At 45.6% G+C, this 22,823-nt stretch overlaps 2 protein-coding genes across 2 annotated transcripts in view; both read right to left on the bottom strand.

Moving 5' to 3' along the window:
• Positions 1-17,128, bottom strand: part of cica (capicua transcriptional repressor a) — a gene marked incomplete at its 5' end in the record, with an annotated part of 32,053 nt that extends 14,925 nt beyond the window's left edge. Inside the window, 8 exons of the mRNA XM_045709883.1 lie at positions 1,259-1,397; positions 1,703-1,878; positions 2,360-2,492; positions 5,140-5,322; positions 5,626-5,725; positions 6,358-6,526; positions 7,023-7,154; positions 15,286-17,128. Coding sequence (XP_045565839.1) covers positions 1,259-1,397; positions 1,703-1,878; positions 2,360-2,492; positions 5,140-5,322; positions 5,626-5,725; positions 6,358-6,526; positions 7,023-7,154; positions 15,286-17,128 — 2,875 coding nt within the window. The remainder of the gene's footprint in view (positions 1-1,258; positions 1,398-1,702; positions 1,879-2,359; positions 2,493-5,139; positions 5,323-5,625; positions 5,726-6,357; positions 6,527-7,022; positions 7,155-15,285) is intronic.
• On the bottom strand, positions 17,125-22,529 carry LOC123724006 (protein capicua homolog). Its single transcript, XM_045709806.1, has 2 exons — positions 22,339-22,529; positions 17,125-19,222 (listed from the first exon to the last, which is right to left on the bottom strand). The coding sequence occupies exon 2, from the start codon at positions 19,049-19,051 to the stop codon at positions 17,132-17,134; it is 1,920 nt and encodes a 639-aa protein (XP_045565762.1). The 5' UTR covers positions 19,052-19,222; positions 22,339-22,529; the 3' UTR covers positions 17,125-17,131.
• Positions 22,530-22,823: the final 294 nt, after the last annotated feature.

The following is a 22,823-nucleotide window of genomic DNA, read 5'->3' on the forward strand; positions in this document are numbered from 1 at the left end:
TAAGTATTCAGACCATTTACTCAATACTTTGTTGAAGCACCTTTGGCAGCGATTACAGCCTCAAGTCTTTGCCACAGTCTGAAGTCCTGAGCACTCTGGAGCAAGTTTTCATCAAATATCTCTCTGTACTTTGCTCTGTTGATCTTTCCCTCGATCCTGACTAGTCTCCCAGTCCCTGCCCAGGCCAAAGAGTTCAATGTTGGTTTCATCAGACCAGAGCATCTTGTTTCTCATGGTCTGAGAGTCCTTTAGGTGCCTTTTGGCAAACTCCAAGCAGGCTGTTATGTGCCTTTTACTGAGGAGTGGCTTCCGTCTCCAACTGCACCATAAAGGCCTGATTGGTAGAGTGCTGCAGAGATGGTTGTGCTTCTGAAAGGTTCTGCCATCTCCACAGAGAAACTCTGGAGCTCTCTTAGAGTGACCATCAGGTTCTTGGTCACCTCCCTGACCCTTCTCTCCCGATTGCTCAGTTTGGCCGGGCGGCCAGCTTTCAGAAGAGTCTTGGTGGTTCGAAACTTCTTCCATTTAAGAATTATGGAGACCACAGTGTTTTTGGGGACCTTCAATGCTGCAGAAATGTTAGATTTGTGCCTTGACTTAATCCTGTCTCGGAGCTCTACGGACAATTCCTTCGACCTCATGGCTTGGTTTTTGCTCTGACATGCACTGTCAACTGTGGAACCTTATATAGACAGGGGTATGCCTTTCCAAATCATGTCCAATCAATTGAATTTACCACAGGTGGACTCCAATCAAGTTGTCGAAACATCTCAAGGATGATCAATGGAAACAGGATGCACCTGGGGTCAATTTTGAGTCTCATAGCAAAGGGTCTGAATACTTATGTAAATATGTTTTAATTTTATTTGAAAAATTTAATAATTTGATAAAATATATAAAAAAACAGTTTTGTTTAAAAACATTTAATTAATCAATTTTAGAATAAGGCTGAATACTTTCCGAATGCAGTGTAAATAGAATAGGGAATCTACTCTATTTTATTTCAGCAAATGAGACAGTGGACACACAGAGTAGTCACCATAGAGATCCTATTAAATTACTAGAAAGGCTGTGTCATTAACCTTCAAAGTTCCTGAACGGAACGATAATGGAAGCCATTTTGGTCAGGGAGAAATCCAAACCAGTCTAATTGAAATGAATGGCGGTAGAGGCATAGGTGATGCATTTCCTGCTTTTATTTTTTAAATTCTACTTCCTAATTCTATGGTAGCCACACTAAATACGACTGCAGCCTCACCCATGACATCATCGTCCCCCTCTTCCTCACAGATGACCATGCGCTCCTCGTCACTGGTCACGTCCTCGCTGGCCCCACACTGTGTCAGGGAGAGAGTAGGGGGGCGGCTGCGGAATGAGCCTGCCCCTTCTCGACACAACTGAGAGTGAAACACAGAGCTAGAAGTTAGCTCCACTGATATAGAAGGTTTGGCTCAAAATGGCTGACGTGCATCCCTTGGGTGTGGGTGCTATACATTGGTGGTGAAGGTGAGTGAGTTCCCTTTTTACTATGCTAAGTGCTTTGAGATATAATGCAGTATTTTACTGGATAACTATTACTAAACAGAGAGAAGAAAGATGGAGAAATAAGAAAAATGAAAGACAAAAAAGGGGAGAAAATGGCATACAAAACACGTAGAACAGAAGAAAAAGTGATGCCTCTAACTATATCAGTCCTCTGTACCTTCTCCAGATCTCTGGCCCGCTCCCGCCTCTCCAGGCTGTGTACTGCACTCTGGGAGAAGGCCCGGGGGCGAGGGAGCTGGCCACTGTAGGCCCCCGCATGACGCTCAGAACCCCCAGGCCAGTCCGGACCTGCCGCACCCTTCACCTCCATGCCCTGAGACACTGACTCAGGCTCTACGGCGGAGGAGGGGGGTAAAATAGTCTTAGTAAAATCACATTAAACAGGGCTGGTTTCCCAGACACAGATTAAGTGTACTCCTGGACTAAAAAGCACATTCAATGGAGATTTTCAAATGAGTTTGCCATTTAGTCCAGTGTCCAGGAAACAGGCCAATAGAGTACATTGTATACAAGACATACCAAAATAGCAAATACACTCATACACGCACACAATCACACAATAACACAACCAAGAAGCTTAAAAATAGCTTGTACAAGCACAGGAAAAAACAAACCCACCCACACACATGCACCCTCAGAGGAGTGGAGCACGGAAATATACAAATAAGTAGATAACACTTTTCATCAAAGTGCTCTCATTACTATGTACATTTTCCTGTAAGTCAAGTGTAAAACCTTAAGATGATAAATAAACACACATAAAACACACCTATAGTGAAAAGACATGCAAACACACACACACACGCACTCTGACCTGTGCTCTCCGACATGCTCCTCTCGCGTGCCTCTTTGGCCCCTGGGGTCTCTCGGCCCTCAGAGATAGACTTCCTCCTGTCCTTGTTGCACCACTTCCAGTCTGGGTGGGCCTTGAAGTGAGCCTCTTTCACCTGGGAGACAGAGAGGGAGGGAGGGAGAATGGAGGGAGAATGGAGGGAGAGAGAGAGAGAGAAAATGGAGTCAGACACAGAGTCATAACATGAAAAGGATGGAAGGAAGGACGGAAAGAAAACATAATATCCTATTCTCCGGTTTAGAGTCCTTGGGTGTATTGAAAGGCACAATAAACAATACAATCAATTGATATTAACATCATTGTTATCGCCTGGTCCCAGATCTGTTTATGCTGTATGGTATATGTATTAGAGGTCGACCGATTAATCGACATGGCCGATTAATTAGGGCCGATTTCATAACAATTGGAAATCTGCCTTTTTGGATGCCGATTATGGCCGATTACATTGCAATCCACGAGGGGACTGTGTGGCAGGCTGACCACCTGTTAGGCGAATGCAGCATCAAAAGGACCTTGTGGCTGCAAGGAGCAAAGGTAAGTTGCAAGCTAGCATTAAACGTATCTTATAAAACAACAATCAATCTTCACATAATCACTAGTTAACTACACATGGTTGATGATATTACTAGGTTAACTAGCTTGTCCTGCGTTGCATATTATCAATGCGGTGCCTGTTAATTTATTATCGAATCATAGCCTACTTCAACTTCCCCAAACGGGTGATGATTTAACAAAAGTGCATTTGCGAAAAAAGCACAATCGTTGCACGACTGTACCTAACCATAAACATCAATGCCTTTCTTAAAATCAATACACAGAAGTATATTTTTTTAAACGTGCATATTTAGCTAAAAGAAATTCATGTTAGCAGGCAATATTAACTAGGGAAATTGTGTCAGTTCTTTGCGTTCAGTGCAAGCAGAGTCAGGGTATATGCAGCAGTTTGGGCCGCCAGGCTCGTGTGAAGACCATTTCTTCCTAACAAAGACCATAATTAATTTTCCAGAATTTTCCATAAATATGACATAACATTGAAGGTTGTGCAATGTAACAGCAATATTTAGACTTAGGGTTGCCACCCGTTCGATAAAATACGGAACGGTTACGAATTTCACTGAAAGAATAAACGTTTTGTTTTCAAAATGATAGTTTCCAGATTTGACCATATTAATGACCAAAGGCTCATATTTCTGTGTGTTTATTATATTATAATTAAGTCTATGATTTGATAGAGCAGTCTTTCTGAGCGGTGGTAGGCAGCAGCAGGCTCGTAAGCATTCATTCAAACAGCACTTTACTGTGTTTGCCAGCAGCTCTTAGCAATGCTTGAGGCACAGCGCTGTTCATGACTTCAAGCCTATCAACTCCCGAGATTAGGCTGGCAATACTAAAGTGCCTATAAGAACATCCAATAGACAAAGGTATATGAAATACAAATGGTATAGAGAGAAAGAGTCGACGCGTCATAATTCCTGTAATAACTTGCGGCTGAACTTGAAAGGGGTTCCTTCGTTATTTTACCGTTCATGTCTTCCATAGAGAATGTCTTGATCTACTTCAAATAAGGTCTGTGTTTTGTGCTTAAACCGCCTCGGCGTTTTGAACCTTGTGAAAATCTGGCTAGGATAAAGTAACGTTTGTCAACATATTTTAATAAAATCCACTCTATAAAAAAAACTAAAAGTGCTTATATTTAGCCAATATTGATCAGAGTTACCTTGTCCTATGGATATCTACACAGTTATCAAACTGGCATGGTGGTGTACGCCTACACGAAACACAGACCTTATTTGAAGTGAATCTAAAAATATCCTTTGGAATAAATGAATGAAGGAACGGCTTTTCAGATTTTGCTGGAAGGTGTCATGGGAATTATGATTCACACTTTGGTAGTCAATTCTTACCATGCCCATTATTAAAATAAGATTTCCTGCATATAGAAATTACAGTTTTTGTTTTCAACATTCATCACAGGTAACTTAAACTCTAGTTTCTTATTATTCAAACAGTTGAGAGTATTTGTGTCTCCTAAGCAGATTCTTCAGTATCCTTGTCACTTCAGAGAGCTGTGCGTGTACGATTATATTCATTTTACAGATGGCTGAGAAAAGCAGAGCACCAGTGTGGGACTATTACATTGAATTGGCACCAGGGAAAGCAATGTGTCTTATTTGTGATAACTGTCATAATTACAAATATATATATTCAAATCGTCCGATTAATCGGTATCGGCTTTTTTTGGGGGGTCCTATAATAATCGGTATCGGCATTGAAATATCATAATCGGTCGACCTCTAATATGTACCAATGATGTATATAAACCCTGGATTGCTGATGCTATGTATTGGCCACTGAGAGGCTTTGAAGCCACCGGTCGGCCATATTGGCACTCCCCAGTAGGAGCAGTACATAGGAATGAAAGGAATTGTACAGTATTTCAATTAAATGTTTCAAGGACAAAATTACATGTATTTAAGTATTTTTTTTGTAGTGGGGACAGTAACATTAGTACTCTCAAATAAATAATTTAATATATTTTTATTAGATTTATGTTTAGTTAACATAATTGAATTTGCATTAAGGTGTCTGTAACAGAAGATGAATGTAGACATTAATAAATGCATTTCTATAGCTATCAAAATCGTTTTCACAATGGAGGAGTACCAAGACGGCTGTGCGGTGGCTTCAATACAGCGCCCCTTGTCAGTCATCCAGGGTTTATATACATCATTGGTATGTACCTGGAAGGCGAGGTCGTGGTACTTCTGCTTCTCTTTGGGCCCCAGGGCATACCACCACTCGCCCAGGATCTTGCTGACCGTGCGGTTGTCCTGGTTGGGGTGCCTCTGGTGAACCAGCGCCCGGTGACGCTTGCTGAAAATCATGAATGCGTTCATCGGCCGCCGAATGTGGTCCTTTTCCCTCTAAGAGAGAGAGAGAGAAAGATATATGTGATAAGAGGGTGCATGGAAGGGATGAGCCACAAGGAGTAGGTCGAATTTGCCCCTAATCACTGATACAGGGTCAGTTATTTTTTTGCCCCCTAATGGTGAGATTGGGATTGGAGGTCAGGTAATCTGATCATCGATCTGTAGATAATGGCAATTTCTAGTTTGAGCTAATAGCACACAGAGAGAAGGACACATAATGTATGTGAGTGGGAGATATTGGACTGAGAGACACAGATAAGAAAATAAAAGCCAGAGACAGACAAGCAGAGAGCTCACCTTTCTGTCTCCATCTTTGGGAAGGGCGCTGAGGGACTGAGTGCGCCTCTTGATAGGGCCCGTAGACGGGGCAGGATCATTGGCTACACCCGGAAAAAACCTGCCAATCAGAAACTCAATGTGATAGCGGCCTGCCAATCAGAAAGTCAGTGTGAATATGTCCGGCCAATCAGAAACTTAATGTAAATATGGCCTGCCAATCAGAAACTTCATGTGAATATGGCCTGCCAATCAGAAACTTAATGTGAATATGGCCTGCCAATCAGAAACATTTAATAATGTATGAATGTGTAGGGCAGATTTTCCAATCATCTTCAATTCTGTGCTAATAGCTATTTCTTGAAGAGAATATGCCATTAGTAACATACTGTACGTGGATAAAGAAAGGTTGAGGAGGGCAAAAAGCTTTTATCCTTCTTCATCACTTAAATACCAAGCTAATTTTGTGGTTTTAAGTGGTACATTCTATTGTATACAAACACAACTATGACATTTTCTCATCAAACTACGAGAATTCAACAATCAATGATGCCAGGGCAATTGAAAGAGAACTGGTCTTTCCTACTGCAATGCAAGCCTTTGTGATGGACTGTTCTAGAAAGCCATAGTGGGGCTGTCAAAGATTACAGACGACATTATTTCCTTTGACATCCCACTCGTCGTGTGTCACCTGCAATACATCAGTCGACACACCTTGGAACGACCATTAAACAACCTATAAAAAAAACGTACGGGTCGTCCGCGTCGCTCTCCGTCTCGCTGTCGGCTCCACCTCTTTCTGCTCTTCCAGCTGGGGGGTCGTTGTCATTGGAGGAGGGTGGTGGGCGGGATGGAGACCCTTGCTCTGCGTCTGGTGGACCCACCCATCCGTCACTCACTAGGGCCACCCCACAACGAGGCTCTGACCAAGAGAGAGGGGAGTTAGTTGGTGGACGCTGGTTGTTTTTCATCCCTCATCTATAACTGGTTGGTAATTATCACTCTGCTCTGTGTCGTGGCACCCACCTTCTGCACAGTGCATTATTTCCAGAGAACGCATAGCCCCTTGTTGATTATCCCTTACATTAAGAAGCTAAAATGGTTTAATAGAGAAATGATGATTATTGGACACAATAATCAACTCAATGTAACCCATGTAACTAGATCTCAAGGTAATTGCAAAAACACGCAGGTCGAATGTCACCAACATCAATGTATTTTTTTGATTTGTACCCGGAGTTATTTATTTTTGTTCAGTTATTTAAGTGCTGCAGCAAATAGTGAATGATGCAATACGGTATACTGTACACTAAATATCTTTACAAATGAAGTACGTACAACACATGAGTTGTGTATGCAACCTGACTAGAATAGGCCTATTTATTTCAACACGAGTGAAGTGTTGAACAAATCCTCACCTTTGCTCTGATTGACAAGCTGTTGGCCATCAGCGGGCTGGGCAGCCGCACTCGATTGGCTGGGCTCCAGGAAAGGGACCAATGAATGCCAAGGAAACACTGGCACTGAACGGGGCTCCACATTGGTCCATACTGTGGGAGGGAAAAGGCAGATTCGGAAGAAAAATATGAAGAATAGTTGGTGATTTATTTTAAGTCTCAAATAGTGAGGGTTAACTGCAGTGGTTCCCAAACATCTTTGTGCCATGACGGCGTGACCATACTGAATTCTCCGCCATTTCAATTCTCTTGTGACTCTTAAGAAAACAAAATATTTCCTGTCTGAGCCGTCTTTAGTCATGCCCCTCTCAGCCCCATTGGGAATTGACCCACCATTTTGGAAAACACACACTCTCAGAAAAAAAGGGTTTTCTAAGAGTACACTGGTTAACAGTCATACAGTCAAACAGTTAAAGGGAAAACTAATATATAGGGTCTCATTGGAAAAGCAACATAGGTCTTGATTAGTATATAATATGCTTCCATTATTTTAGATATTTAGTAAGTACATAATTGAGATCAAATTCTCTTTTACAATGACAACCTAGTTGGTCAAGAACTACGTATACTTATATGGGGTTTTGCACATTAGAGCTGCTTAAGATTTTTGAGTCACACTGAGATTGATCCCTTGACATTTTCATATCACCAAGGATCTATTATGGTCCACACACACCAACACAGTCACGAAAAGGGCACGACAACACCTCTTCCCCCTCAGGAGGCTGAAAAGTCTTGGCATGGGTCCTCAGATCTTCAAAAAGTTCTATAGCTGCACCATTGAGAGCATCTTGACTGGCTGCATCACCGCTTGGTATGGCAACTGCTTGGCATCCGACCGCAAGGCGCTACAGAGGGTAGTGCATACAGACCAGTACATCACGGGGGCCGAGCTCCCTGCCATCCCGGACCTCTATACCAGGCGGTGTCAGTTCTCTCTGCTACAGCACGGCAAGTCCCAAGTCTGGAACCAACAGGACCCTGAACAGCTTCTACCCCCATTCAGCCACAAGCGCTTTAGTGAGGTCGGGCACTGATGTTGGGCGATTAGGCCTAGCTCGCAGTCTGTCTTCATCACAAAGGTGTTCGATGGGGTTGAGGTCAGGACTCTGTGCAGGCCAGTCAAGTTCTTCCACACTGATCTCGACAAACCATTTCTGTATGGACCTCGCTTTGTGCACGGGGACATTGTCATGCTGAAACAGGAAAGGGCCTTCGCCAAACTTTTGGCAAAAAGTTGGAAGCACGGAATCATCTAGAATGTCATTGTTTGCTGTAGCGTTAAGATTTCCCTTCACTGGAACTTAGGGGCCTTGACCAAATCATGAAAAACAGCCCCAGACAATTATTCCTCCTCCACCAAACTTTACAGTTCAAATCAAATTTTATTTTATTGGTCACATACACATATTTAGCAGATGATATTGTGGGTGTAGCGAAATGCTTGGCACTATGCATTGGGGCAGGTAGCGTTCTCCTGGCATCCGCCAAACCCAGATTCGTCCGTCGGACTGCCAGATGGTGAAACGTGATTCATTTCCACTGCTCCAAAGTCCAATGGCGGCGAGCTTAACACCACTCCAGCCAATGCTTGGCATTGCACATGGGGAACTTAGACTTGTGTGCGGTTGATCGGCCATGGAAACCCATTCCATGAAGCTCCAGACGAACAGTTCTTGAGAAGACGTTGCTTCCAGTGGCCTACCACTTCGCGGCTGAGCCGTTGTTGTCCGGGGCAGTTTACCGGGGCAGCTCTACCAGGGTAGAAATGTGACAAACTGACTTGTTGGAAAGGTGGCATCCTATGACGGTGCCACGTTGAAAGTTACTGAGCTCTTCAGTACGGGCCATTCTACTGCCAGATGTTTGTCTATGGAGATTGCATGGCAGTGTGCTTGATTTTATATACCTGTCAGCAACGGGTGGGGCTGAAATAGCCGAATCCACTAATTTGAAGGGTTGTCCACATACTTTTGTATATATAGTGTATCTACCTCAATTATTATTATTTCTCTATTTTCTTTCTCTCTCTCCGCATTGATAGGAAGGGCCTCCTAAGTAAGCATTCCACTGTTAGTCTACACCTGTTGTTTATGTGACAAATAACATTTGATTTAATTTGATGTTGGCCAGGTGAGATACTGTACATGAGGAAGGATGACTGAGTTGTGTTTACAGGATAGAGGGGTTTGTTCTCAGAAGTGTTTGAAGTCTTGAACCTGCGAGCCCTCCTCAAATAACCTCATGACATATGGCAGGGTCATGGCGTAGCATGTTACTTCATACACGCACTTTGAGACTACTGGTCTAGACAGGCTCGCTTTAAACATTCACTTAATCTCCCATTGACTTCAATGGGACCAAGTGAAAATTTGAAGTGGAAGTTAGGATTCGCCCCCATAGAGTATAATAGAAGAGCGGAGAGAAGCACGATCCAATAAGCAAAGAGAGCTCTACACTTGACTGCAATAATTCTATCGAGAGACCAAGTATCCATGACAACACGGTAATACTATTACTCCTTTCTATTTCAGTTGGATGAAAGAAACGGTGGACTTGCCCTTGGTACTCTGCCCGAGGTTGTGTATTGTCTGCTATATTGAGCGCTGTGTGTGTGTTTGTGTGTGTCCACCCTGCTCACAGCAGCCTTGCATGTTTAGACACGTCCCTTTTTCAAAGTTGAACTGAAACTGAAGCACACAGACCAACACCCCGTATCACACACTCGTTGACCCCCCCCCCACCACACACACACACACACACACACACACACACACTGAGCCACACCCCTACAAACATTCTGAAAGACATACCAGACGACTGAACCACAAACGTTATACTACCTTATGCCTGACACAGCGCTCTTGCAGCCATGTTGCACCATTTCACCAACACTCAAATGTACAATTATTGTCACTGAAGTCACTCATTTTTAAACATACGTAACTGCCAAAATAAAGAAAACACTTGAGTAAATGAGGGTTCTGGTGCCTCTGCTATGGTGTGGGGTGCATTTTCCTGGCATGGTTTAGATCCACACAACCCCTTAGAGGGCAAGGTAAACGGCAATAAATACACAGCCATTCTGAGTGATCACCTTCAACCTGTGGTGAATCATTTCTATCCTGATGGGAGTGGTCTCACTCTCTTCCAGGTTGACAATGCCCCCATCTACAGGGTACGAGTGGTCACTGAATGGTTTGATGAGCGTGAAAAGGATGTAAACCATATGCCATGGCCGTCTCAGTCACCAGATCTCAACCCAATTGAACACTTCTGGGAGATTCTGGAGCAGCGCTTTGAGTGAGCTTTTTCCACCACCGTCAATAAAACACTAAATGATGGAATTTCTTGTGGAAGAATGGTGTCACATAACTGCAATAATAACTCTTCCCATTTCCCTTATCACTGATGTATGTTACTATGATGTTTATATACCCCTAACCTCTATATACTAACTCCTATACACATCTATATACCAACCCCTATACACCTCTATATACTAACCCCTATGCACTAACCCCTATACACCTCTATTCACATCTATATACTAACCCCTATACACCTCTATATACTAACCCCTATACACCTCTATATACACCTCTATATACTAACCCCTATACACCTCTATATACTAATCCCTATACACCTCTATATACTAACCCCAATAAATGCTCTAAATACTAACCCCTATACACCTCTATATACTAACCCCTATACACCTCTATATACTAACCCCTATACACCTCTATATACACCTCTATATACTAACCCCAATAAACCTCTAAATACTAACCCCTATACATCTCTATATACTAACCCCTATACACCTCTATATACACCTCTATATACTAACCCATATACACCTCTCCATACTAACCCCTATACACCTCTATATACTAACCCCTATACACCTCTACATACTAACCCATATACACCTCTATATACTAACCCCAATAAACCTCTAAATACTAACCCCTATACACCTCTATATACTAACCCCTATACACCTCTATATACTAACCCCTATACACCTCTATATACTAACCCCTATACACCTCTATACACTAACCCCTATACACCTCTATACACTAACCCCTATACACCTCTATATACTAACCCCTATACACATCTATATACTAACCCCTATACAGCTCTATATAGACCTCTATACACTAACCCCTATAGGTCTCTATATACTAACCCCTATACACATCTATATACTAACCCCTATACACCTCTATATACTAACCCCTATACACCTCTATATACTAACCCCTACACACCTCTACATACTAACCCATATACACCTCTATATACTAACCCCTATACACCTCTATATACTAACCCCTATACACCTCTACATACTAACCCATATACACCTCTATATACTAACCCCTATACACCTCTATATACTAACCCCTATACACCTCTAAATACTAACCCCTATATACTAACCCCTATACACCTCTAAATACTAACCCCTATACACCTCTATATACTAACCCCTATACACCTCAAATAGAGGTGTATAGGGGTTAGTATATAGAGGTGTATAGGGGTTAGTATATAGATGTGTATAGGGGTTAGTATATAGGGGTTAGTATTTAGAGGTGCATAGGGGTTAGTATATAGAGGTGTATAGGGGTTAGTATATAGAGGTGTATATGGGTTAGTATGTAGAGGTGTATAGGGGTTAGTATATAGAGGTGTATAGGGGTTAGTATGGAGAGGTGTATATGGGTTAGTATATAGAGGTCTATAGGGGTTAGTATATAGAGTTGTTTAGGGGTTAGTATATAGAGGTGTATATAGAGGTGTATAGGGGTTAGTATATAGAGGTGTGTAGGGGTTAGTATTGTCGTGTCCTTATTATCACGCGATTAAACTGATTAATCGTTTAATTGTAATTAACTAGGAGATCGGGGCACCAAGGAAAATATTCAGATTACAAAGTTATAATTTTCCTAATATAAGTTTCCTATATTATAACATTATATATTATATTCTATTATAGTATAGGCCGATTATCTTCTGGTTTAAATGGTGTATTTTACCTCGCGTCCAGTCTCATTCCAAACTTCGTAAATTGTTGTATCTGCACGAACCCAGTCTTTACTAAGAGTCATCCATACATCAATTGTCTTAAAATCATTTATCTACTAAACTAAGTAAATCACAGAAAGTATACAAACAGTAATTATCGTCACAAAGAATTGGTAGAGTAATGTGCCCTAGTGGTCTAAACAGGCGTGGCTGGTGTCTTGTAGAACAATGGGTCATAAAATGTTCAGCTGAGGATGCACACAGAGTTCATTAATATTAACCTGTTAGGGCTAGGGGGCAGTATTGACACGGCCGGATAAAAAACGTACCCGATTTAATCTGGTTACTACTCCTGCCCAGTAACTAGAATATGCATTTAATTATTGGCTTTGGATAGAAAACACCCTAAAGTTTCTAAAACTGTTTGAATGGTGTCTGTGAGTATAACAGAACTCAAATGGCAGGCCAAAACCTGAGAAGATTCCATGCAGGAAGTGGCCTGTCTGACAAGTTGTGTTTCATCTTGGCTCTTTTTATTGAAGACTGAGGATCTTTGCTCTAACGTGACACTTCCTACGGCTCCCATAGGCTCTCAGAGCCCGGGAAAAAGCTGAACGATATCGAGGCAGCCTCTGGCTGAAATACATTATCGCTTTTGGCAAGTGGCCGATCAGAGTACTATGGGCTTAGGCGCGTGCCCGAGTCGACCGAATGCTTTATTTTCTTTCGTCTGTTTACCTAAACGCAGATTCCCGGTCGGAATATTATCGCTTTTTTTATGAGAAAAATGGCATAAAAATTGATTTTAAACAGCGGTTGACATGCTTCGAAGTACGGTAATGGAATATTTAGAATTTTTTTGTCATGCCGGGCTATCTACTGAGAATATTGCAAAATGTGCTTTCACCGAAAAGCTATTTTAAAATCGGACATATCGAGTGCATAGAGGAGTTCTGTATCTATAATTCTTAAAATAATTGTTATGCTTTTTGTGAACGTTTATCGTGAGTAATTTAGTAAATTCACTGGCAGTGTTCGGTGGGAATGCTAGTCACATGCTAGTCACATACTAATGTAAAAAGCTGGTTTTTGATATAAATATGAACTTGATTGAACAAAACATGCATGTATTGTATAACATAATGTCCTAGGGTTGTCATCTGATGAAGATCATCAAAGGTTAGTGCTGCATTTAGCTGTGGTTTTGGGTTTATGTGACATTATATGCTAGCTTGAAAAATGGGTGTCTGATTATTTCTGGCTGGGTACTCTGCTGACATAATCTAATGTTTTGCTTTCGTTGTAAAGCCTTTTTGAAATCGGACAGTGTGGTTAGATTAACGAGAGTCTTGTCTTTAAAATGGTGTAAAATAGTCATATGTTTGAAAAATTGAAGTTTTTGCATTTTTGAGGTTTTTGAATAACGCGCCACGGGATTACACTGGCTGTTATGTAGGTGGGACGATTTGGTGCCACCTACCCTAGAGAGGTTAACAATTGATATGCTAATCCTTTGCACATGAAAGCTCACTCATTTGGGAACAATTGCAATCAATATATATTTACGCTCAGTGTGTCGTCGGGATCCTTGTTGAAGAGTCGTTCTGTTGGAGAGTTCTCTCTCTCTCTCTCTCTCTCTCTCTCTCTCTCAGTTAGAATGGATCTTTCAAAGCGACATTCATTAATGTCGTCATAGAATGGATGTTTCGTTGGTCTTCGCGTTCAATGATATAATTTCTAGCTGCAGACTATTAATTAATATCAAAGACTTGTTCTTATTCTGTCAATATCAATAGTCTAAAAGTTAACCACGTGGTATAGTTCACTTTCAGTAGATGGATTGGATGGTCAAACCTATTGGCCAACTCGCAATGGAGTGGAGGCCTGGTCTGAAGAAAGTAGATCAGGGTATAGTTTTATAGTGAACATGTCACATGACGCCTGGTCCTGTCTGTGTCCCTGGGGGCGTGCCGATGACTGAGTTAAGCTTGGTACAGAAATACAATTCTATCACATTAACATCAGTACATAGCATCTCAATGTATTACAAATAGCTTTATCCTTATTAATACATTCTATACAACCATGTGGATGCAAGTCTCATCGCTGAGGCTATTATATAAACAGTTTTATGGTAATATGGCTATATTGTCTCTTCTGAGTATCACAAAATTGTACCAAGCGGACCAGTTCGTAGCTGGATTCTTCACCAATCTTTCATACCTTCTCCAGAACCTAAATGTCATTCGGTTCCCCAATTCTGTCTGTTGGAAGAATTTCCTGTGTCTCTCTATGGGACATGTTGCAAGAGATTCTCCGCTTAGAGTTTTACAACCCATTCAAACAGGGACTGCGTAGGGGAAGGTAGGTTGGGGGATGGTGCAAGGGGGGAGGGGTCAACTGTCCTCCCTGTACTCACAGAGGCCAACGTCATGACAGTATATAGAGGTGCATTGGGGTTAGTATGTAGAGGTGTATAGGGGTTAGTATATAGAGGTGTATAGGGGTAAGTGTATAGAGGTGTATAGGGGTTAGTATATAGAGGTGTATAGGGGTTAGTATATAGAGGTGTATATAGAGGTGTATATGGGTTAGTATATAGAGGTGTATAGGGGTTAGTATATAGAGGACCTCTTTATACTAACCCATATACACCTCTATTTACACCTCTATATACTAACCCCTATACACCTCTATATACTAACCCCTATACACCTCTATATACTAACCCATATACACCTCTATATACACCTCTATATACTAACCCCTATACACCTCTATATACTAACCCCTATCCTATACACCTCTATATACTAACCCCTATACACCTCTATATACTAACCCCTATACACCTCTATATACTAACCCCTATACACCTCTATACACTAACCCCTATACACCTCTATACACTAACCCCTATACACCTCTATATACCAACCCCTATACACCTCTATATACTAACCCCTACACACCTCTATATACTAACCCCTATACACCTCTATATACTAACCCCTATCCTAAACACCTCTATATACTAACCCCTATACACCTCTATATACTAACCCCTATACACCTCTATATACTAACCCCTATCCTATACACCTCTATATACTAACCCCTATCCTAAACACCTCTATATACTAACCCCTATACACCCCAATAATAATTGTTGTCTTACCTGTCCCGGGCCGTCCAATGATGATGTCCTTGCGGGGTGCAGGGTGAGGGGACTCGGCTGGTAGGATGAGGGGCAGCAGGGCGGTTGGAGACGGGTGGCAGGCTACCGGCTGGGGCAATGCCCCTCCAATGGCATCCTGGTGCCCGCCGGGCTTCCTCTCCCACTCCCTACCTCCCGATCCAGAGCTGGAGAGGGCGGAGCCAGTAGAGGAGATGGAGGCGGAGCCACCACTGAGGGTGGGGCTGGAGTGGGCAGGGTGTCCGGCGACGGCTGGGGTCAGGGACTGGGAGGAGGTTACAAGGACAAGGGTGGAGGCGGGGTTTCGCAGGAGGACTGCGCCATTGGTGGCGGTGCCGTTGATGGGCACGGGTGCTTGGAGGCCGGTGGCAAGGTGCAGGGGCTGGCTGTGCTCTCTGGAGGAGCGGCCTCCTCCTCCCCTCCTCACCAGGGGTCCATCTGTGAACTTGGCCAGGGGGACGTCGGGGTTCCGCACGATGACAGGGGAGTCTCGCAGGGGCACGACACGGCGGGGACTGGGGTCCTGGGGCAGGGGGGAGGGAGGGGTGGGGGACACCAGCATTGGCGGGGGGGTGGAGGCGGCGGAGGATGGGGGGCGGCTGGTGGCGCTCCGGGGCCGGGGGAAGGATAGGGAGGAGGGGGTGGTGGGCTGGCTCTGAGGAGAGAGCACCCTGAAGGCGGCTGGGCTGAGGCCAATAGTCTCCCCTAACTGCTGGTCGGGCTTAGTGTAATCCTGGGCAGAGAGGGGCAGGGGCGGAGGAAGGGCATCAAGTTTCCGCTTGCTGGGGCTCATGGGCACGGTGAAGGTGAGGTTGGTCTGGAAGGTGGGTACGATGCCCGACAGGTGGCGCTCGCGCTCCGAGCCCGGCGTGCCCATCTTAGTGCCGCTCAGGTGGCGGTGGCGGCGAGGGGTGAGCGAAGGCGGCGCCGTGATGGGGCTGAAGGTGGCCGGGCGGAAGACGAAAAGCGGGGAAGGCGAGGGCGACGGCGTGGGTGAGAAGGGCGACTGGTTGGAGATGGGAGAGAAGGAAGGCGTGCCCGAGCGGGAGCTGCCCAGAGATACCAGCATTGTGGCCGCCTCGCACTCATCAAAGTCGAAGCGTGATAAGTCCTGGGGCAGGAGCGAGGGCAGGACCAGGCGGGGGCGTGAATCCGCTCCCCTACTGCTCGCTTCGCTGCTGTCTCGCGACGTGTTGTCCCAGTCGAACTCCGAACTGGTCCGGCCGCCGCCCAGCCTCAGGTCTGACGGGGTTAGGGTGCCCGTACTGCTGGCCCCGCCACGGTCTCTGCCCCCTCCGCTGGCCTCCATCTCTTTAGTTCTCATGGAGAGATGACGCGAGCAGTAGCCTCTTCTCTGGGACTCCTTAGAGCAGCCCTCTCTGGAGCACAGCCTCCTCCACTGCTTGCCGTTGAACTTCTTGCGGATGCCCGTGGGGGTACACACCACGTCGCCCTTCTTGTACTTCTGCTGGGCCGCCGTGAGCGGGGTGCGGGAGCGCGACGAGGATGTTGAACTCGAGCACGAGCCTCCACCCCCCTCCAGATGCACCGTGGGAGTTGGAGTTTGAAGAGGGCGGCTTATCCAGGGAGCCGCGGGAGGACGAGGAGGACAGAGGAGGGAGCTGAGGGGTGGCGATGACGGCCGCCCCCGCTGCCAGGGCTCCCGACTCCAGCCCCAGTAGCACCGTAGGGGAGGGAGGGGGGTGGGGGTTGAGGGCCAGGTGGGGGCCCACCAGCGGGGTGCCTCCGAGGCTCCGGACCACGGACAGGTGGGGGCTGAGGTAGCCCGGGGGCGGCTTGGAGAGTATGTGCCTGTGCTGGGACACCGTCAGGGCCTTGGCCGCCCCTCCCGCCGCCCCATGGGCACCATGCTGAAGTGGGACACCTCTATGTCCTCCTCGGGGGTCAGGGGCATGAAGTGGTGGTGCTGCTTGGCCCTCTCTCGGTTATCTCTCTCTTGTTTCCTCTGGAGCTCCCGCTCTCTGTCCACCAGGTCCTTCTCTCGCTCCCAGTCTCTTCCGGGCACCAGACTTAGCACCGAGGCAGGGGTGACGGGGGAGCTGACAGTGGAGGAAGACGAGGAGGCGGGGGCCGTTCCAGGGTATGAAAGCCTCCCCAACACGGACCCAGCCACGGCTGCGCTGAGCCCCATCCCACGGCTGAGGCGACACAGCTCCTGCTCCACCTCTATCTCGTCCCTGTCCTCTTTCTCTCTCTCCCTCTCTCGCCCTCTCTTGGCGGCGGCATCGCTTTCCTCTCGCCCCCCTCCGCAGGGTCCCAGGTCCAGGTCCCAGGGGGGCACCAGCAGGCGGAGGCTCTGACGGGACACCCACACAGCGGTCGGAGTGCCCACCCTGCCATCCCCTTCCTCATCCCCTGGGGGCACTCTATCCTCTAACAACACTCTATAGGGGTAGGACACAGCCGGGTGGGAGTCCACCTGGGTGACCAGGCCCTCTCGGTACCACTGGCGCTGGGCCTCTGTGGTGCCGCCGTCCTCGTTACCTCCGAAGGGCACGCACACAGGGGTGCCGATGGGGACGGCTTGGGAGCCGGGCGGCGGGGCATCCATGATAATGTCCACGGGTCCCTGGGCGCCCTCACGGAACGGGTAGCGGTAAAGCTCCTTCTCACCGTTCAGCTGCACCTCCAGGCTGCCGTGCTCGCCGCTCACCCGCCGCACCACGCCCGCTCTGAACACTGAGTCCATGCTCTCCCTCCCCCCTCCTCCGTTCTCCTCTTCCCCCTTCCCAGTCCTCCTCCGAGCCTGCCTGGCTAGCACCCGCTGGTTCTTTAGACCTTTGGCCAGGGCGTCGGCGAGCGCGTCCGACAGGCTCTGTGGGGTCGGAGTGTGCGGGGTGCTACGTTGCACCAGGGCCAGGGTGTGTGCTTCGGTGGTGGGGTTGGTGTGGTGAGAGTTTGAGCGGTGTGGCTCGCTCACGTCCAGGTCGTGTTCGCTGGCCGTGTCTGTAGAGGAGCAGCGGACAGGGCTGGGGGAGATTTCTCTGCCTCCCTCTGGGCCTCTCCTGTCTCTGTCCCCTGTGGGAGGGGGTCCAGGTGTGTTGTCCCTGTCCTGTGGTGGAGCTATAGTGGTAATGTAGTCCTCCACTGGTCTCCTGGTCTGACTGTTGATGTCAGTGAGCGAACCGCCCTCACTCGCCGCCGACCCGGGCCCCGAAGATAAGCTGGACAACTGACTTCCGGCGTTACTGTCACAGTGAGCACTATTTCTGTTCAGTGGAGGCGCGCCGGTGTTGCCGGGGTTTCCGTGGTTGGCGGCGGCGGCGGCGGCGGCAGCACAGTGCTCAGAGGTGTACTTCTTCTTGGGGACGCGGGCCTTGAAGGTGGCCGTCTTGCGGTTTGACGAGGGGTTGGGGCTGTTGGCGGCGCTGGCGGTGCTGCTGCTGCTGTCTGTGCTGTGGGCGCTCAGCGACTTGACGCTCCCCGGGCGGGAGTCCTCCGACTTCCCAGGGAGGGAAGCTGCTGCTGCGGCCGTTGTCTCTGGGAGCCGGGGCCCCTCTCTGTGGCCCTCCCTCTCTGGCGTGGCCATCGTTGTGAGTGTCACCGACTCCTCCTGAGAAGACTCTGAGTGAGATGAGGTTTGGGGTGAGGTCTGACTTTTGGGGGATCGGTCTCTGTTCTCGTCCGAGTCTCTTTTCTCTCCACTGTCCCCCGTCCCCCGTCTCTTCCCCCCTTTGGCTCGGGTCGACGGGGGCGAGCGCCTTCCTTGTTTTTTAATCGGCTTCATCTCTGCATTGGGAGTTTTCTTGACTATTTACAGTGGCTTAATTTTTCCAGAGTCCAGAATCTTTGTTCCTCTCTCCTCCCTCTATTTCCCTGCTCTTCCAGCTCCTCTCTCTCTCTTCTCCCGCCCTTTCCTCTTTCTGTTTCTCCAGCTCTTTCCACCTTATTCCAGACCCTGAAACAGAGCAGAGCGTAACAAGGGATGGATTATTCATGTGGTGAATGCATTGTGACATTATACAAAGCCTATTCACCAGCTAAGGTAGCGGTGGGGAGAAGTGACTGTCAAAGAAAAACTGGGCCCAGTTTTTCCAAATCATTTCGAATACAGACCTATTCTATAAAACCATGTATTTTGTGTCCTTGGTAATGCATTCATTAATGATATGAGTGATGTATCATTCTACTCAAGAAGTAATGGGTATTACCATTTTATTACAAAATCATTTCACATGAATTTCACTGAGTGTACAAAATATTAGGCAAAACTGCTCTTTCCATTACATAGACTGACCACATGAATCCAGGTGAAAGCTTTAAGTCTTGAGACAACTGAGACATGGATTGTGTGTGTGTGCCATAGTGTGGTAAGTAATAGAACAATATAGCAGAATAGTGGCGAGCACATTTGGAAGTGCTTGTCCAGACAAGTCTGCACCCACACACGCACACTCTCTCTATCTCTCTCTCTGGTTTCTTGGCTATGACAGTTGAGGAGGGGGAATTCCTTCTTGTTCACTCGCATTTCTCTCTTTCTCTTACTCACTCGTTCTTTCTCTCTCTCTGGTTCTCGGTGGTGACCTTCATCTATTTCGTAGCTGAACCAATCCGCCCTTACAATCCACACTTCCTGTTATGGACCATTACCTAACTTCCTGCTGCTTCGTTATCCTCTGTCTTTAGCCCTCTCTTTCTCCTTAGATTTCATACCAACAACCACTCTCTCATTTAGAGGCATTTTTCACTGCCAGGGAAAACATCTATGTCGCTCGAACGCTGACAAATGTTGATGACAGAAACAAACTGAAAACCAACAGGTTTGGTTTGGGTTTTCCATTGGAACAGGCAGCGCCATGTGTTGTAGGCCTAACAATCCTCTAACAAAGCAGGACCAAAGACAAACATCAAAGTCTAGACAAAATGATATTGTGGCGTATGAGTTTGCTTTTATCACGTTGGGATTTAATGCTACATGTCATGGAGAAATGATGATATTTATTGAATATTAGGTTCTTACAATGTCATGTACGTCTAGTAATTTCATTCATTTAGCTCTACAGAACTCCAAGGTACCTATCTACTTGTAATGAGAAACTACAGACCTGTATTGTTGTGACCACACTCCACGTAAACTGCTGTTTGATAATACACACAGTTACAACCCAGTACCTGTGTTAAACAAATTATATTTGGGAGACTTGAGATTGCGTCCAAAGAACTGTCATCACAATGTCATTTGTTGCCTCGCTTTTTTTCAAGTTAGAAGTGTGCACATTGTTTACTCAATAGTGCACACCGGCAAGTATGTGGGTGAGTGTCATAATTAAAACAATTTCGATAAATGAAGGTACAACGCATTTCCCTTCTAAATGTATGAGCCTTATCCATTTATCAATATTGCGTCAATGTTCAATCTTCTGTTCCGTCAAGGTTCACTCGGGCTCCAGAGTGGCACAGCTGTCTAAGACACAGCATCTCTGGTGCTAGAGGCATCGCTACAGACACCAGGCTATATCACAACCGGCCGTGATTGTGAGTCCCATAGGGACTCGCACAAATGACCCAGCGTCGTCCTGGGTTTGGCCGGTGTAGGCCGTCATTGTAAATAAGAATTTGTTCTTAACAGATTTGTCTAGTTAAATAAAGGTTAAAAAAATATATATATGTTGCTCATATCTATGCTGTAGAAACTTAGCATGCTGAACTATTACCATGTTATAGCTTTGCCATTTGTCACCATTGGAGAACTTGTGGTAATATCCTATGTGACCATAATGAAAAATCAATATTCACATAACATCCCAATGTGCACAGACGTCAATTCAACGTATAGTCTACGTTGGTTAAACGTAATTTCATTTAAACGACGTGGGGGAGAATAAAAAAAAACGTTGATTCAACCAGTGTGTGCACAGTGGGGTGAATTTACACCTCTACAATTTCGATTCATCGACACATAACTATAAAACGATGATAACTACTGGAGAATGTTGCACTGATAGCGGAACTTACCGGATAACTGACAAACTTCACGTAGGGCCTACCTACCAAAGCACTTCGGCTGAAAATAGATCGAAAACAAACTACAACCCTAAAACCGAAGCGATGTCAAATGCGAAACGAACGCGAGAATGGCGTCACTGTTAGTTTCGCTGAATAAGTAACGTTACCGTATATGTGTCAACCCCTCTTATTGGTCGTAGCGCTTTGCGATTACTATCAGCTTACTACACAACCAGCTTACTACACAACAGGGCCGTGAAGTCCAGTGACGCAGGTCTAACAACACAAGGCCGCTTAGAAAAATCTTCTTCGTGCAACATTTAACACGGGGAATTTAAACAGTTAAAAAAGGCCCGGCATTCCAAAATATGGTGCTGTGGAACAACTCATCGAAAGGTATTCCAAACAGATTTAGGCTTTACTTAAATCAATCTAACAATATGTCATTAACGTTACATCGTGCGACGGGCAGCCAAAGTAATTATGCTGCGAATTCATTCGTGACAACCGTTGTAAAATGTCGACATTACTGGATGCAACTTAGAAAGTAATTTACCGGCGAGTGCAAACTGCAACATTGTACATTAAGTTACAATAAAAAGTTTAAAAAAAAAAATGTGGACACAACGTAGAAACGCGGCCCACAAGCCTGCAGGCGAAGGACAGATTCAAATAGACATTTTGTATCACGAATAGTAGCCTATGTAGAGTTAATAAAGCGAATAACTATGTAGGTGATGCAGATCGCTTCAATGTTTGCTTTCAATCGCGACCTAAGAAAAACACTTCTAGGAAGTCTCAGTCTTATAATGGCAGTTATGGCGTTGAATATTTTCTGGGGGAAAAGTTTTAGGCTGACAATCCACCCGCACCGCTCCCTTTTCATGAAGTGTGGCATCCAATCCCCTCTTTACTTCTCTCCGTGGAGTATTATAAAAAATGAAAATATATTTGTATTAGTAGTTACAAAGGGTGCTTATTATTGGCAACGTCTACAACGTAGCAGGTCGACAAAGCAAAACAGGCTACTGCAGTGCTGCAGAAGAAAGATTTGTAGGTTTTACTCACCACAAAATTATTTTCAATGCAGATATTTATCGAGTCAGTAGGGGAATCGTTAGTAGGCCTATAGTCGGAAATCCAGGGTTGACATTTAACAGACTGTCACATTATCTTTCTTCTGTAAAGCAACTTAAAGGAGGAAAAACTACTGACTGCTCTGTACATTCTACTCTACAGTCGCAAAATGGTGAATGAAGCCCAAAGCCTTGACACTAGTCCATGTAGCCAATCAGAGGACACATTTGAGTACAGTAGCCAGTAGATTTCACGAATCCAAGGAACTACATGGCAATGTGTATTTGATTGACACCGTGTTTAGTCGAATCGTGCTGTGGCAAAACACCAAACAGCTGTTTATGACAGGGCTGCGGCATCCAATAGTGCTTTAGGGGAGGTCTGCTGACAGGGAGTAGGCGGGCGAATGGAATAAAAATAACTCTCTTCACCAGTCTACAAACGCACACAGAGGAGATAACGGTCCTATAAAAATT

This window comes from Salmo salar, chromosome ssa27 (genome assembly GCF_905237065.1).
Source record: "Salmo salar chromosome ssa27, Ssal_v3.1, whole genome shotgun sequence".
NCBI lineage: Eukaryota > Metazoa > Chordata > Actinopteri > Salmoniformes > Salmonidae > Salmo > Salmo salar.

Coding starts and splice junctions, on each gene's coding strand:
- LOC123724006 (XM_045709806.1), bottom strand. CDS start 19,051: ATGAAGCCGATTAAAAAACAAGGAAGGCGCTCGCCCCCGTCGACCCGA.